Source organism: Rhyacophila brunnea, unplaced genomic scaffold, assembly GCF_057557595.1.
Source record: "Rhyacophila brunnea isolate RB1 unplaced genomic scaffold, BYU_Rbru_1.0 scaffold_18, whole genome shotgun sequence".
NCBI classification, from domain to species: Eukaryota; Metazoa; Arthropoda; class Insecta; order Trichoptera; family Rhyacophilidae; genus Rhyacophila; species Rhyacophila brunnea.
Window position 1 is genome coordinate 19280726 of NW_028232837.1, and position 18917 is coordinate 19299642.

The 18917-nt window shown below is 34.7% G+C and overlaps 1 protein-coding gene across 1 annotated transcript; it reads right to left on the reverse strand.

The window, feature by feature from the left end:
• Positions 1-248: 248 nt before the first annotated feature.
• LOC147073289 (activin receptor type-2B-like) lies at positions 249-18296 on the reverse strand. The gene is made up of 7 exons (XM_085945397.1): positions 17702-18296; positions 14289-14719; positions 12067-12489; positions 9430-9693; positions 4618-4739; positions 1837-1981; positions 249-1525 (listed from the first exon to the last, which is right to left on the reverse strand). The coding sequence occupies exons 1-7, from the start codon at positions 17757-17759 to the stop codon at positions 1298-1300; spliced, it is 1671 nt and encodes a 556-aa protein (XP_085801523.1). The 5' UTR covers positions 17760-18296; the 3' UTR covers positions 249-1297.
• Between the last annotated feature and the right edge of the window lie 621 nt (positions 18297-18917).

Genomic DNA, 18917 nt, shown 5'->3' on the forward strand with positions numbered 1-18917 from the left:
TGAGACTGATGATGATCAAAATGCATCTATCAATAAATGAACCCCCCCCCCATCCGGAACAGTACTTTCATCCTGAAATCTTCATTCTGATATTACAGCAGTTAAAAATGATGCGCCAGTTCTAAAATAATGTGATACACGTCACCACTGTAATACTTCCAGTTCCATTAAATCAATAAATTAATTAAAATAATTTATTATTTATTTAAAATAATTAATTAGTTAATTAAATCAATTAATTTTTTTTTAATGCAGTGAGCATCATTTCAACTGATTTATCAAAAAATAACATTACCATGAAAATGCTCTTTTTCCGGAGAAGGGCTCAATAATTGTGATACAGTCCAATCAAAATACATAAATCAACTAGACAGAATATCTACTGCATTTTTTTAGTATAATAGATTAAAATATCTGTGCCAAGGTCAAATTTTGTTATCATGTCGCATGGGTAAAATGCAGTCGTGTTTTGAATGGAATTTCGCATAAGTTATTAGTTGACTGCAATAAATTGAGACACGAAACCGTCTGACAAGGCACAGGAGCAAGAGAAATGGAATCAGCTTGGAGAGGCTGTCATTCAACAGTGAATTGATTGATACTAATGAAAAAATAGAATCAAAATATTACTAAAAATGTAGTAAACGTCATATTATATATTTTTTTGTAGTCATCATTCATGATTTTGCGCAAAACTGCGAATTTAAAAAATACTTCACCCTCAAATTTAGCATACAAAATTTGGGTCACAGAATGCCTAATATGTTATTTGTTCACTATACATTCAATTATTTCTACAAACGAACGTAGACAAAATCAAATCTCGATGATATTGCCCTAATCCATAAATGGCTTGTTGTGTATAATGTATTAAATTATTTTTATTGGAAATCATTTATTGAAGCACTTGTTACACCTTATCTGGGAGTTCTTTCGACACTAGACACTACCAATGTGCATGCTGCTGTTATTAAAAACTAGGTAAAACTTAATACAAAGCACCGGGGCTTTATAACCGAGGAATTATATTTGAGTTTTAAACGGACAAGATTCAAACCGAACCTAACCAAATAGTAGAACGGTTAAGTCAATTTGGGGTTTTGTTTTTAAGTTATCTACAAGTGTCAGACGATAAATAAATTCAGCGTTTCGTAAACAGCAGTACCACAAATATATCCATATGACACCAAACCGTTTAGGAGTTTCCCTGCGATCGCTTGAAGACCCACATCTCGAAGGGCAACGGGGTCCCGGGGGGATGAGGGTGAATCTGCGCGACGGCGGGGATGCTCGGATGCTACTCGTCCCGGTTACAGTTGATATTGGAGGTGGCAAGAATGCCAGGGGCCGAAATCGGAGTGAGAGGGAGGGCGTTCTCGATGAGGAGTGGCAGGTGCTGGGGGAGGGAGCGTCTGGGGAGGCGGGTGAGTGCTCCGATCCGCTCCATTACGCACGACGCGGACAGTCTGGCTTCCGCGTCGTGATCCCAGCATTCTTCCATTGTGTCACACATCACTGCCAGGCCCTAAAATTTTACAAAAATGTTTCAATTTTGCAAAGTGTTTCCAAATTATGACTGTATATCATTGTAATACATAATCAGCATATAAATTTTGTTTAATCTTTCCTGTTCTGTGATGTCATGTTACACAGGTTCATAAATATTTTACTCATACTAAAATCATCCACAAAACAAATAGCCAGTTTTTAAAAAGAAACGTTTATAAATCTTTAAATATTATATTGCCAAAACAGCCATTTCCATTGTGAGACAATGTGTCGACACCGGACGAAATCGAGTTTGTTAACATAGTAAGAGAAAAGTAAATTCCTTACACTATGTTTACGCCAAAGTTCTGGAATCTTGGGTCTGGTTTTGTTGTGTACGACAGCCTCTTGCATTTCTTCAAGGGACGGATGAGCCCCGACCTCCTCTTCCAGAGGTAACATGTACTCTCCAGGAGTACCCCACGCTTGAGACCTGGAAAGATCGAAAAATAATAACATCTCCGTATCCAGTTTCCGTATGCAACAACCAAGGGGCGGACATGGACGAAGATTGTGTTTGTGGTTTAACTTGCTTTTTTGAAAATAATATAATTAAGTTCAAATAAAAGGGTGCTGTGCAGCCACTTTCTGTGTTATTACATAATAATTCATTTCTTTTTAATGTCTCTCCTAATTGCATGCCCTGTCAGAAGAGAAGAATCGCCCATCGGTCCTCCTCCCTCTTTAAGGAGTACTCGATCAGGAAGGTAACAATACATAATTCTGCTTAAATTCCCCATAGTAGAGATATATATTTTATTATGGCTCTGAATTCAACTAGACTACTTCCAGTTATTGTCCAAATCATTTAGTGTAAAATAACACATTGACGTCTATCTAAATCGAAGAATCTAAAGAAGTGAAAGTCATTTCCTTAGTCCGCGAGTTCACCTCCCCTGAGAAGGTGTGGAGTAATGACTAACAACCGTAGACAGTACAGCTAAAATAAGGACAATATATTAAATGCCATAATATGATTCCTTATTCTTAGGAGCCACAACTTCCTCTCCTTAGATATTAAAAATTTGATGATAAATTAATTAACATTTCTTCAAAAATAATTGAATTGGACAAAACACAATGACACGTCTTTATGAATCAAATCAAAGAAATTGAAATAAAATCGAATTTTACAAAAATCGCTCTATCTTCCAAACTATCAGTTATTTTTTAACGAAATTTCGAATTCACACTCATATATTGCTCCCCAGTGCTGTGTTTCTTTTTAGAACAAATTGTTTAAAATAACGTAAGTACATGGTGCTAATCACATATTTACAGGAAGGTTTCGTAAAAAATATTCCACTCACTATAAATAAATTCCCGCACAAAAATTATTATTCTAATATTTGGATAAAGTATGATATTTATGAAAACACTCACCCCCGTGTAGGGGGACGTCACAAAATGTACACATATAACTAGTCAAACTTTTCTTTTTGTGCACCGAACACACTCGACACTGTCTTTGTGGGTATTTTTTTTACCACCGGTAACAATTTTTATCATTCGATGCTTCTTCATATCAAGTGATAACCTCCCAGGATGATCACTTTTAACCACTCTTCTCGGTAATCGTGATGAGATGGTCCTGCTTCTTCCAAAATTGCGTAGGTTTCGACGATATGGTCGGCTGTCCAAAATTTCCTTATACTACGCAAAAACTGTTTGTAATCTTTTTTTTCTTAGTTAGTCTTTTGGTCGGATTTAATACCTTATAAACTTTAAAAGAATTAAAAAATGGACAATTTAACAAACACAATATGACAACTATCTTTTTCCATTTTTTTGTTCTTCGCATGATCGAGTAGTAAGAGAGATACTGATCCTCACGGTCAACCCCTTTCATATATTTATTATATTCTATAACACATAGCGGTTTCCAAATGTGTAGTCACTATCGTTATCGCTATCACTGTCGCTGCCTAATTCAGGTAAATCTTCGCCAGAATAGGCAGACAATGTATCGTCGAATATTTCGTTATCGCTTTCATAATTGTCTGAAGCCATTTTTGAAAGATTAAATAAAATATCGATTACTTAAATATATTTCACTTGTAAAAACATACCCGTTCTATAGCGCCGTATTTGAAAATTAAATTATGATATTCAATATAGATCGTAGTAGATTACAGACATCTAAATAACATTGGTTTCCACTCATGTAATAATTTATTGCTCCGCTCGCATACCAGCGTTATCTTACCGCACAATATTACAACAAGTGCGAAGAATGCATTCCGTCGATCACGAATTGTCCTCTTTTCACTCGCTCACAAAGGATATTATTATAGTTGAGAAAGAGACATATGTATTTATCACACATCATAAAAATATTCATATAATCGCATTCACAGTACAGCGAACAAACCATGTTTAAAAAATACATCGATATTTCACAAAATGTTGTCTTCCTGCTCACCCATCAAAAAATAAAAAATAAAGTGTGAAAAGAAGACAGATATAGTTTTAGCCATCTTATCGTCTACAGAAATATAGTTCGCCGATTTATCGACTCTAAACAAATTTCTTTATCACGCACAAGCTCTCATATGGGCTGCGCAAGAGTATGTGCGTAAGTAAATGAAACGACGGTATATTATTTTTTTTTGTAGATGTGTGTGTAGTTTGAAACATTTTCACGCCGTTGACATAAAATATTCGTATGCAATAATCGGGTAGAAATACCTTTCCCGCACTTCAAGTGGAGCCGGCGTAAAGGGTATTTCTACCCGTCCCGCCGACAAGCACCGATACGGCGCGCGGGTAGAAATACCCTTCCCGCTCAAAATGTGTTAATACAAAGCAAAAATCTGTGAGGAGACTTTTGGAATTTGTAATGAACTCATTTAGTGCTGACAACGCGACTAGCGCGTTTGCATTAGTTGGACATTAGATATAATTAACTTGATATTTAAACGTGGTAATTTATTAGTAATTATCTGGTCAGCAGTGAATGTGTAACAAAAGAAGGGAAAATTTCAATTGTATTATTAAAAGATGGCAAATTTAGTCCTATAATCAATCGTTGTAATGAAATCAATATCCTATTGAAGTTGTTAGATTTACCTGGATGCGATTTCCCATAAAACAAGACCACACGCATACATATCAATCCGAAGAAAGGCGTCGCGGGTGAAGTTGATGGCACCTTCCAACACCTCCGGTGCCATGTACCGGCGGGTGCCAACCTAAAAAAGATGTTCATTATGACATAATATGATATATCTGGGCTTTTTCTACCTCCTTCTGTTACATATAATATCATGTCACAAGATAAATAATAAATAAAGAGTACACACGACTAGGGATTACAATACCGGTATTTCAAAACCGGTATCTCAGTATTTTTCAATACCGAAATACCGGATTTAAAAATCAGACAATACCGATATATTCGGTATTGAAAGTGGATATAAAATGTATTAATTAATATACAAGGTATTACGTTAGTGTAATTTTTTGTCGAGTTATGCCTGTCTGGTTTATTTCCGTTGGCCTTCGACCTTGGTGACCAGTAAGAACACGTGCAAATTTGCAAAATACATTATTACAATATAGGTAGGTACCTACTTCCCTGATTGAAAATTTATCCAAATATTTTCGCCGGGTCTTATAAGTTGTCAGGTATATTTTTAGATGTATCTGAAATTGCGCTTAAATACCTACTGTCCGTTTGTATAATCATTAGAAACCTCGGCCCTATATAGAAATAGTAAGTCTACTATAATGGACTTTCCTGTGCCTAATTGTTTGATGTTTATCTACTGAATAGTAGCTTATAGAATAATAGAGAAATATATATTTTTTTTAATAAAAAAGTGAGGAATATTGTGTTTGGTTTTACTTTATATGGGATAAAAGTAAAGAAGTAGCTGTATTGTGTAAAAAGGGTAATAAAACATTAGGTGGAATTAGCAGTGGGGCGCATACACATCCAAGAACACTTCATAAAATAGATTTATTGAAAGATCATTCGAAGAAAGTGTCAATGGTTCAACTTTATACTATATAGGTATTTGTAAACATCAGCATCTCTACTATATTATGTTACCTTTACCTATTTTAAAAGTTACATAATATATCGTCGGTGTTTTGTAAAAAGGGCGAATTAACCAAAATGCTATTTTACAGGAGGAGGATTTTTAACTTTTGACATTTATTTGTTTATTACCTGTGGACAGTGGCGGCCCGCTCCTTAGGTCATTCGGTCATTGACCTCCCAAAATAAATACCTTACAATCGACATAATAATATTAATAATATGTGCAATGTCATATATAATAATATTAATAATAATCGGTGGATTTGAAATTATAGTGTGCGCGATATTGTGTCGACCCTGTCTATTGGGTTTTATTTTGTTTGGGCGATAATTCCCCGAACAAAAATATTGTGTTTGCCGGCAATTTGAAACTTGACCCAAATTGAATATTTTTATAAAATTTTCTCTCTCATTTCTCATACATAAGACAGAGACCGATATAACACAAAATTCGACATCTAAGCTTGCAACGGTGCGTGAATTACAGTGATATCGGCAATGCCCGAGTGTGAGACAAAAGATTTTTTCACCTAAATAAATAAAACAGAATGATAACGTTGACTGGATAATTGGTCTCAAGACGGCAATTGTGTATGCGGTTCGGATACGTTGACAGGTTTTGACGAATGTCTTTGGTTATTTTAATCATAATACGATAATCATAAATGAGATGATCGTTGGATGCGAATCGTGCTTCCATTTCCACTATAATTGTATCACAGACTTCAATTGCTACTGCGTGCGTACATAATATGTAAATAGTTTTTGGTGCAGTTATTGTATATACACACAACGTTTGGTTTTTAGTGATTTATAACATTTTTGTGAAGCAGTTAGTACGCACGCAGTAGCAATTGAAGTCTGTGATACAATTATAGTGGAAATGGAAGCACGATTCGCATCCAACGATCATCTCATTATATCCGATTTGTTCAATAAAGAAAATTACACTGATTTTAAAAATAATTTTCCCACAAGTCAAGTAAATTTGGTAAAACAGTTAGAAGAAATAAACAAAACCAAGTTAAAAAATGAATTATTGGTGTTTTATCAATGAGATGATTTACATGGCGCTAATAGTGCAGTTTCTCTTCTACATTTTTTACTCAGTAATAATTTCACATTTACATTTTCCGAGTCGATCAAAGTTCTCCAATTTATTTTGCGTCATACCAATGACGCTGTTGAAAGTGAAAGATGTTTTTCCAATATCAAAAGAATAAAAACCTTTCTACGCAATACGATGGGCCAAGATAGACTGACCGCTCTTGCAATGCTCAGTATAGAAAAAAATTTGTGGGAAAAATAGACAATTTTTATAATCGTGTGATTGATGATTTTTCAAAAAGCAAAGAAAGAAAAGTGGACTTAATTTACAAAAAATTATAACGTGTTGTGTGCAATTTCGGTTAAGGGGGGGACATGCTCAGCGTAGGTCAAAATGGAGCTTTTGTTCTATTTTCAAAGCATGATCCTGGACATACCTTTAACGTTGTAGATAATCTATTTATATAATTTTGAAGCCTTATTATCCTTTATATTTATTTTAATCATTTGATGACTGCATAAAGTATTTTTATTACATAAAATAGTATTCTTTTAAACCTCTCGCTCTAATGTTTTAGAATATAGTCATTTTTCGGTACATAACTGTGCAGTGGTGTTAAGATTTTTTACATTTATTAATTTTTAAACGCATTTATAAAACCATTAGTATAATTTATGACGAGATAATTTTAGTAAAATATTTACGATAAAAAATTATATTGATAATATCTGTGATCCCAAATTTGACAAGAATTAGGCATTTTATTATTCAAAAAATCGGCAAGATTAACACATTTGAAGATAATTCTAAAGATACTAATTATAAGCTATGTCTTTGACCATTCAAGTGTGATAAACATCCTATGAATAATGATTGCTTTATAATAATTATTGACCTAAGAATAAGGTAGTGTTTTTTTGAAATACGCCATTTCTTTTGTCATCCCCCAGTGGTTAAGCTACAACATACGACCGTAGCCATAAATTGACAAACTAAAATTGAATTAGGGAGTAAGACCATGTTAACGCGCGTGTTTGAACATATACCTAACCGAAAAAAAAATCTTTTTTTTTTAAACGGTTTTTTTAAAATGAAATATGACTAAAACATTAGAGCGAGAGGTTTAAAAGAATACTATTTTATGTAATAAAAATACTTTATGCAGTCATCAAATGTTTAAAATAAATATAAAGGATAATAAGGCTTCAAAATTATACAAATAGATTATCAACAACGTTTAAGGTATGTCCAGGATCATGCTTTGAAAATAGAAAAAAGCTACATTTTGACCCACGCTGAGCACGTCCGCCCTTAACGATGGGTTGGCGTTATGAAAAATGGACATTTTTTGAAGGGTAAGTAGGTACCTACCTATAACAATTTCTAGCACTTATTCTATAATGTATAAAAAGTCAATTTGCAATACGTCTTTTCAGTATACAACGAAAAGGCAAATTAAAATAATATATTCAAAATTGACCTACAAGTTTTTCCGGCCTAAGCCTGTGGTTGATTAAAAATATCTAACATGTTTATAATAAAGCTTAGAAAGAATATTGTCATTATAATAGGCATTATTATATAATATTTTAAAAGGCCTAATATGTCACATTCGCTTTTTATTCGTATTTTTAATTAATTTAATTTTAGTCGATTATCATTTTTTAAGTACTTTCCTGTGGAGATACAAATTTGCCGTTTTTACACAACAAAGCTAGTGGGGTACCTACATATTGTATTTTCATTAAAATCTAGATTTCGCCAAAATGGTTGATTCGCCCTTTTTACAAAACACCGACGATATGTAGGTACTTATTTAGATATTTTTGCTATAAAATATTTTAATATTTTAAAGAGATTTTTATATCTATGTTTATTGGTTTCCGTTTTTTATATTTTTCACGAATACTGGTATTCAATTGGAAATACCGAAATACCAATAATATAATAATACAAACACACGACTTGAAGTAAAATTATTTGTTTCAAGTCGTTATGTGTACTAGGTGTTCTCAATAATTTTCGCATTTAATGGTGCAATTGGAAACGTGCCCGGTTGTAAACAAAAACGTCCGTTGTTTGAGGCCAAATGTGGGAGTTTTATGTTTTTTCATTTTTGAATCAGCTATTATGGATTTCCATTCTCAGTTGGACGTGTAAAAACTTTCACAAGAATAAAATATGACTTCTCTATGGCGGGAGTATACATTCCACCGGTCATAAACTATCATTTTTTTTTAAATCATCACGACGTCTGATCCAAGAATATCATACGAGCCTCCACAGGGTGGAGGTTGTATTATCGGATTGTTTTTACGAGAAATGGACGTCAGCCACTCGTTTAACCTAATATCTCCATACTCTGGGTCCAAACACACATTGAAAAACAATATGTGATTTTTTGTCGTCAGACCCGAGATTCGAAACCGAGACTCACGATCCGCTCGGCTGTCATGGGTGTCAAATATGTAATGTAATAATAAATTGGAGAAGTTATCAGTCTTATTATTGGATGAATGGCATTATCAAAACACTTCGATAAACAGAAAATTATTATTGAACACAGATTAAAACAGGCCATCGGATCGAGTCATAAATGCATACACGATCAAAATGAACTCTTGTGTTATCACAGTAGATAAAATAATATTTAAAGTTTAAGTTAACATGCTGACATCGCATTTAACGGAATCAAGATAAAAACAGTCATTTCAAAAATACTTGTTCATTACTTTGTTATATAATAAATAACATTTTAAAATAGACAAAAAAAGAAAATATATGTTACTTGTCCGTGAGTATCTCCGCACGGTTTCCCCGGCTGGAAGACGAGCGCCAGGCCAAAATCGGCAATGCAGACTGACATGTCCATCTTGAGAAGGACATTCTTGCTCTTGAAGTCCCTGTGGGCGAGCGCAGGCTTACGTGCCCCGCCTCGCGATGCAGCCACCTCGTCGTGCAGGTGCGTAAGACCGCGCGACATGGTGTGCGCCACTCGCCACGCCTCCACCCATGTCATCGTGTTCGCTTTCAGATAGTCGCACAGGGAACCCTGTCAAATTATTCAACCATTGCAATACGCCATTCACATTTAAATGCCTCAGTATAAATAAACATTAACCTTCAAATACTTGTGAGAAATACCTTTGTTCATAAATAAATCAAAACACATCAAATTTGATTAATTAAACATATTAAGTGTATACTCCACTTTTTAGGGAGGGATAGTTTTTTTGATCCATCAGGTTGCTTGTTCAAACATAAAATTAATATATTCAACCAACACAAAAACTTTATTGCAATTATTTTTATTAATTGATTTATTATAAAAATTAAATTTTTGATTTTTTTAAAAATACATATAAAATGCGGAAATGAGTCAGGTTAGTTTGGAATTAGTACACAAAAATCAATATTTAACCAGCCATTTATGATTATGTACATTATTATATTACGGTGTGAGATTATGGATCTATTAGGGTGCAATGGACGGACGCCTTAAGTTTAAACAAAATCAAATCATGGCTTTTAGTGGCCAAACGCATTCAATTGAGAAGTAATCTACGCTGCACTGCATGCAAGATCTAGCTGAATGCCTGGCAATCAACTGTAGATCTTCTCTAACTAATTTAATAAATATATAGGCTGCGTCCCATTAGTTTTGTTTTGACCTCTGAAGTTGACCGTTGCAAAAAACTTTTATCAGTCAGTCAGTACACTGCTTTATTTGATTCAATCAATTTGGATTGAAGGCATTACGCATCATATATCTTTTTGTAATACCTAAGCTATTTTTACTTAAACAATCTAATATATCTCCTTCGATGTTATAGTGCAAAGATATGTCACAATTTATGGGCAAAGTAAATTGAAATCATAATTGAAACAACATTATGGTATCCATAAAATAAAACGCATCAATTGTCTGATGCTAACACTGTCTGCACATTTGGCTCTGTAAATTGTTATGCAAAGCATGCCTAAATGGATATGATCACAGGCACAAAGTATTTTAACATGACTATTTAGGTTAGACACAAGGATGTTCAAATAAAACTTTATTGTATGGAGATAGCCTTCATCTTGTCTCCAATTAAAAAAGTCACCATTAGCAGAATGGCAGTTTTGGGTAAAATATGACAATAAATTCAGAAAAAAATACGGTATGATAACATTGTACGGTGTCGAGTCATGGACCCTGATTTCGGTTAGTCTAATAAACAATTGGTGTCATGTTGTTTCATTCCTAGGAATATTCCCGAATGGTTAGCTTCAGTAGCACTTTTTACATCTACAGATTCTGTTGTACTATCTGGCATGATGTTTATAATACTCTTCGCATTAGCAAATAAACACGAAAGACGCAGTCATTCAGCGATAAACATTCGTTTTTTATGTATCTAATAATTAATTAATAATAAAATTGTGGCATTTTACCACTGTGTCCATGGTTGTACCTTCCTTACCACGTGTAACATTCTTTCTCTCCTTGTCTCTTCTCATATCTTCCTTTTTCAGAGATGTCCAGCAGCTTCCTCATTCTTTATTGTTACGGTCTGGCACTTCGATCCATACTTTGAAGAGTGTTGTTTTATATGTTTATAGATTTTTTTATTGCGTGGTTTTTGTTTATGGTATTTGATACTTGCTCTCTGGCTCTCGACAATATTATGTCTTGAGACACATTTTGCAGTTTTCCAAAGATATTTTTTTGCGCGGACCGGACAACCTGAAGAAACTGGCTGTTTTGGGTAGCCTCCAGGAAAGATAAAGCAGAGGAAGAGTGTCGGCGTGCTGGAGCGACCGAGTGAAGGAGTTTACTAGGGGCAGCCTTCACTCTGCCCTGAGAGAAGCAGACGATCGATGGGGTGGAAAGTCTTGGTTGCTCAAAAGATGACAATATTCCAAGGTGGTCTCAGTCACGAGGGAATGACAGAGAAGAGAAACAGACCATACTCAATAAATGAGACAAGCTGCTGAACCAAAAGTATTTTTTTTTTTAAACCGGAAGCATTTCAATCAAATTTCATCACAATTTTACTGAAACTAATCTTTAAATGGCATAGTACGACCATATGGATGAAAATGTTTCCTGTATCCTGAAATAATTGGGGTAGAGATGAAAATGAAAGAAGAGGTCAAACGGTATATCAATATTGAATTGAGTGATATTTAATCACACATGAGAAAAGTTTATAGATTCAGCAGAACATCTGTGTAGATATTGCCGAGATATTTGTATGAACAAATGCGTCAATGCCGAAAATGTTTAAATTTGAATCCACCAATTTATAGGTGGTTAATTAATTTTGTTCTTGCTACCGATACCAAATCAACCAAATTAGAAATGTTGCAGAAATGCGTGTTTAAATATTTAAATTTCATAAGACTTAAAAGAAAAGGAAAATTTAATGATTTTCCAAACCTTCTCATGGTAAGCGGTGATCAGCCAGTACTCAGCCTGCAGGTTGTCCCCGCGCTTCTCAACGCCGATATACTGCAGGATGTCGGCATGGTTCATCCGCGGCAGCTTGAAGATCTCCTGCTCAGCCAGCCACGACTGTTTATCCTGGACGGGGAAGATCTTCACGGCTACCTCCTGCTGGTTGAGGTGGGCGCGCCACACCGCCCCGAAACGGCCGCGCGCCCGCACCTCCCGCAGGACTATGGGTAGACTGCCCCCTTCCTCTAGCCCCTCAGGGGAGGGAGGACAAGAAGGCTCCGCTGTGGGCAACTCGTTGAAGAAGTTCGTCTTCTTGCGACGGTACAGGAAGCAGAGGGAGAGAGCGCTTGCAGTCACCACTGTCACCGCCAGAACGGCGTACAGCAATACTTTGTAAATTGCCACCTATTTTAATTAATTAATTGTGTCACACGCAGTTTTCACATCACCATGTAATATATATACCCATGATTCAAACATGTAACTGTTTTGTACAAAATGTTATAAGCATTTTATTCCTAACAGTGAATTATATCCCATGGAGATGTCATACAAAGTGTTGTTATTATTTTCATAGCTATGTATGTAATATTAATTACAATAAAGATATTTTTCTTGATATAGTAGTAATGGATCATTTGAGAACCTGACCTCATTTAAAAGAATGTTAAAAACCATTATGTAGAGATTGCTTGTGTTAGAGCGTTTCACACGAGACATTGGTGTCTGGAAACCGGTATCTTTAGTCACTGCATATACAATATATAAATGAATGCGACACACGTGTCTCCGTCTGAATGCGCCCATTCATTTATGTGTAAATGCAGCCTCTCGAGACACCTGTGTTAAACAGCTCTTTATCTTTTCTAGTGGTTATATTATATTTCTTTGAGGTGTTTTCAAATTATGTATGTTCAATAAAGAATGTTAATTATTCGTTGAATAAAAAAAATAGTTTATTAAATTATTAGCATGTGCAAGTACAGTATAATAAAAATTTGGAGAGATCCTGACACCAGTTAGTAATTAAGGTAATAATTATTAATACTTTGATTTAAAATACAAAAGCCAACTGCCAATACAACAACAAAAGAAAGCGCTTATGTGGGAATTGTAAAAACACTAGTTAACTTCGTCGCAATCAATGACATTAATATGGACGAAGCATCTAGAAAATAAAATGACACTCACTTTGTGTCGGGTCTGCCGGATGGCGAAATTCATATTTTAATATCGGTATCCTACACTCAAATGAACATTCTGCTTGCAAGCGGTCTGGCGACACCGCTGGGTCTGCCCATACAAAATTTCTGACTGTCAGGTTTCGACTCCACCGTTATTATTGTGTTACAAAATGCCAATGTGCCTAGTTAAAAATTGTAAAAAAATCTACTAAACACTCCAAGAAAGATGGGATACCACTTTGCATGTGTTAGTATTATTTATTATTTATAAAATGCCATTTTAGGTTATTGACGAATGTTTATTCAATGCAATTGAATGACAGGAACCATTGGACAGTCAGTCGCCTGTGATTCGCTGAGCTCACTGGCGTCTAATCTCCGAGAAGTCATAAGTAACCGAAAATCTGTTTCTAACGCAATGAGTCATGACACTAATACGCCATTACAATAAAGGTTATATTACTATAAATTCTCGAAGCTTGTATCGCATAATGGAAACGGATACGTCAATGGTCACGTGACATCTACCTATACATCTATGAATGACTTTCATGCACAATTTCTCGTGCGCGCCGGGTATGAAGTGAGTCGTCCATTTAATATGTCATTGGTCGCAATTAGATAAGACACACATAGCTTAGTGATCAGGCACATGGGCTCGAATCCTGCTGTGTCATATTTTTTTTCTAGAGATTATAACCTCGGAGAGGCCTTCGTCCGGCAGTTTACCGATACAAACCTCCCGATGATAATGACAAACATTTTTGTTTTCATTGGCTCTATAATCTGAAGATCTTTGCCATCTCCCAAAGAGGTATGAGAAATGGATGTTAGCCACATGCCCATCATAGGTCCAAAAGCTCTGGATACAAAAAAACATGTGAATTTGTCAGACATGGGATTCGAACCCGCAAACCACAACTTTATAAGCTTTACAAGGCTGTCGTGGGCGACGCTGACATACATGGTAATTAATGATGTTGAATTACTAATATCTGAATGGTGAAATGAATAACAAACCTCAGTTTCAGGCTGCACACCGATTTTGATGGCAGGCGCTTGGGTGGGCGAGGGAATCCAGGTGAAATTCTGGTTGCACATGTCCCCCTCGCAGCAGCAGAACATGAGGTCCTTTTTGGGGCGGTGCGCCTCCTCCACGCAGGCTCCACGGTCATAGCATTCCTTGCTATCCATGAAGCAGCCCTTCAGTCGGATGGTGCTGGCGCCCGTCGCGTTGTCCGTGTGCCACAACACGAAGCAGTGGTTACGCTTGTCTGCCTCCCGCGCCTCGCACTCCTCCTGCCCTTGGCAATTCTTGGCATTGGCCGAGCACGCTGTCTCGTTGTAGAATTCGCAGAAACGAGTCTCCAATCCGCCGCTTCCCGTACCCCCTTCCACTGTCGACTGCGCATCCGCACCTTGGGGAACGGCCGCTCCGCAGGGCGAAGGAGCTATCAGTAAACAATATCATCATCATATCGATTGGATTTTACAATATCTTCATTCTACCATGTAAATCTCACAAAACAAAACTTATTTGCAGGAGATATTCAAAACCGTCTAGTATTCAATAGAATTTAGAAATTTAAAGAATGCAAAAAGAACAAGCTCTCTAAACAATTCCTAGTGCATACTTAATTATGAGTTTACAAATTTTTTTGTTATATGGACTCAAAATAGAAGATTTTTGTGGATTGATTTTTAAAATTATTAAATATGTTATGGGTTGAAGAATGTTACACAGAAAATATTTAATAAAAATTAAATTTTCTACCAAAATGGAATTAACGAAATTTACAAGATATGATTTATGTTAATCGTAAAACTATGTACCATAATTCTCTATTTGTTGCACGACACTAATAAAGATAATTTAGTAACTAAAAAGGTCTCGAACTTGCCTATGTTCAGTAAGTTTGGGAAACACTGAAAATTAAAGGATTACAGCTGGTATCAGTGGTGAATACGTTTGACTGACAAAGTTTAGTGTGCACTATATGTCGGATCTTAACAGACTACCTCCACCCTTCGCCACCGGTATATAGTAATGCATTGCAATATATTAGGGCTGATGAATCATTAAAAAAGGAATAAGTACTTGTACCAATCTTATAATAGAATAGAATTAATAAAAACTTCAGAAATCTTTCTTATTTCTTACAGCAGTGGTTAAATACAAATTTTAATTGGAATTATCTGAACAATAATTAATTTTATACCTATTATTTATAAATATCGTTAGTTACTCGTGTTACAATTTTATTACTTACAAATGGAATAATAATAAATCAATTTGCAAAACTTGTGGCAGAAATATGTTTAGCAGATTCATGTATTTATATTTGTTTTAAAAGTAGAACTCATACAATTAGTCCTGAATCGTCATCTACGTTAGGTATTTGAAGGATGGTCGAATAAGCAGGGTGCAAAGAAGGACAAGGTACCCAACTGAACCCATACCCGCCCCCAATTACCGAGCATAACCGATGATTCAGGACTATTTGTACGACCTTTACCTCGATACGAAACACACATCCACTATCAGTGACGAAGACTTCATGTTAGATTGAAGTAAATGATTATTATAATATACCCGCAGTGTATATTTCCAAGAGGATATTTGTTCAACGATAGTCGGCTTGATTTTAAAAATTTACCAATTCAGAATTTACCATAAAGATGAAACCGGTTTTGCTATAATATGCAATGAGAAGTATGATTTACTTTAACTCATAATGCAAGCTTAGGTAGGACATTCTCTTGGTCAAAGGAAATTCTGGAATTTGATTTGACCTTCGATAGAAGATGAAGTTGTTTATAATTAAAATATTCAATTGGTTATGTTGAGTTTATTTTGAAGATTGTCTACGTATAGAAACAGAACTTACTTATTTCTCAAATGCACAGTGCATCATTTTACTATGTTCGTATAAATATTAGTTACAATTACAGGCCCAATAATTTCATAGTAAGTACCTATATTTAATGTAACTTCATTACTTACAAAAGAAATAAATCTCTTCGCACTATATGTTGCAAGTGACTTGTAGGTATTACGTATGATTGGAAAACGGTAAAGGTAAACGTTAAATAAGTACTTAGTATCGGGTCTTCCTCACTGACACCATGTATGTCCTTACGCACCACACAAATATTGACAATAATAATTTTACGCCTGTACACGTGCTTGGATTTACTGTCCCAAATAGTGTGTAAATTCAACTATCGCAATAATAACGTAAAACAGCTGACTGTCTCGCTAATCTCATTATTTAAGTGTAAGCGAGACACATTGTTGTCATTTTATGGTGGTATTTGACTAGTTGTGAAAATAGGTAAACGTGAAAAGTGCTTTGCGCGGTGTTTTTTGTGTTTTCCGGCAGGTTCGCCACTATCGTTCTACTGTGCACGCGCAGATATCTCACAACTTCCAACTATCGCGTGAAAATTCAGAAGCAGCTGAATTTTTCGATCCATGCATGCAGTGATGTCCCGTTACTCGAAGGGCGGCAAATCGAGGAGAATCATTTGGGATACATAGAAATAGCTACCTACACTTATAACGAAAACACCTTTCATTAAAAAAATTCAGCTCACTGGTTTTGTCGAGTTCGCGATATCTAGTTTACTTCCGTTGCCCTTCGACATCCTTGGTGACTAGAAACAACACGTGCAGATTTGCGAATAATTACAGTCTGATATTTTGTTAATAATGTATCCATACAAAACATTTCTTAGATATTGGACTCATGAAAGGATGATAAAAATACTGTATAAAAATGGGGCGGCATTTTATCTAGGGACGTCACTGCATGCATGCAATCGTGTTAACATGTGCATTTTCTTGTTATGGCTACAATAATACACACTGTCAGCAGTAAATCCATCTACAAGTAAATAGGGTACTTATAACAACTGATTATGTCATCTGATTTTAGAATAACATATTTATGTCTACAATAATTATGATTTAGCCGATTTAGCAGAACCTGAAAAAATATTACAGAAAAATAAATTTTAAATATTCTTCAATAAACAATGTTAATATTTCTGTGAATTCTTATGAATTAATAAGGTACCTAAAAATACCTCCATATCGTTTTTGTAGTCATGATCCTAAAAACCATGAGACCTAAAAGGAAACTAAAATCTAATACAACCTCCTGTAACCCAAAAATGGTAATTTTACCAAATCCTGAATGCTTGGATGTTAATTATTATGAGAATGAAAAATCGAATGCCATCATTGCAACTGGATTATTCATTGACATTTTACATTACATTAACCAGATTTCAGTGAATACAGTGAACAAAGTAAGGTTTGTTATATTTTAAGAATCAGTCGGCAGACGAGAATAATTTGCTATACATCTTCAGGAAAACATGGACTTGATAAAATCAAATTATCGAATAAACTACGGATAACCCCTCACCTGTGCCGAATAAAATGAGGCATGTTGCACAAAACGTAAATATTATTGATAAAGTCATCTTGGGTGTATAGATAAACCATAGGATTATGTAGAAACGAATATTAGAGAGTATTTAAACAAGACCATCCTCCAGTCTTGGCATCTATAAATAAGTGCAGTATTTTCTTTAAATAGATCACTATTCCGAACTGTCACATTACGTTTATTCAATCACCAGATACTGTATATTATGTACATATTTTGTTATTTCGATCACTGATTTTTGCTGTCTAATCACTGATTCACACACAATTACAGTGTTCAATCGTAGATTACAATCTCAATAAACACGGAATTTCATGAAAGCCAAAAATAGCAAAACATGTTGTAGATGTAGTACCATAATGCATTTTTTGTTTTTATTTCCCGTATGCATTATATTTGGCCCGTAGACATGTAAAAATATTTCTCAAATTTTAGCTGCATTCATCTTAAAGCCAATGAAAATTGAAGGATAGTTTACGATGTTATTTGTAAATAAATGCACAACACGACGTATCCCAACACTCCGTGCGTAAACACCTCTATCACTTAATAAATATGGCGGCTTTTAAGAGCTGCCAGTACTAAGTATACATACTTTTCCCTAAAAATTATATTTTATTTTTTAACCTCCCAATAAAATAATTTCAAGAATTATTTTTAAATTCTTTTCAATTATGAGTTGTGAAATCTTTTATTTGATTCAATAGGTAATTAAAAATTAATATCCAATTCAGAATCTTGAAACATCTAAATAATATTGTGAATTTTATAAATATTTACCTATATTTAATTTTTTTAACCTACTAACACACCCTTAATAGCACGACACAAATCTGGCTAGCTCACTTGTTAGTGCACGTACCATAGGGTGGTTATTAAATGTTTATAGTTTTTTTTTGGAAATGTATACAATGTGAATTAAAGTCTTAAAGAAAATATTAAAATCTGTTTATTTATTTATTTTGTTATAACACGGTTTTTATCATTTAAAACATTTCAGGGTTTATACATCTAATTTTTAACTTTATATAAAAAGGATTATTTATTTAGGAACTTATTTTTTAATATTCAATTGATAATTTGTACTTATTTAGTTATTAACTGGCACGCCATAAAGGAGCGTGGGTTTATACTATATTCCTAGAGGAGCCGAATCGAACTCAACTATCCTATCAGAAGAGCGAAATCGAAC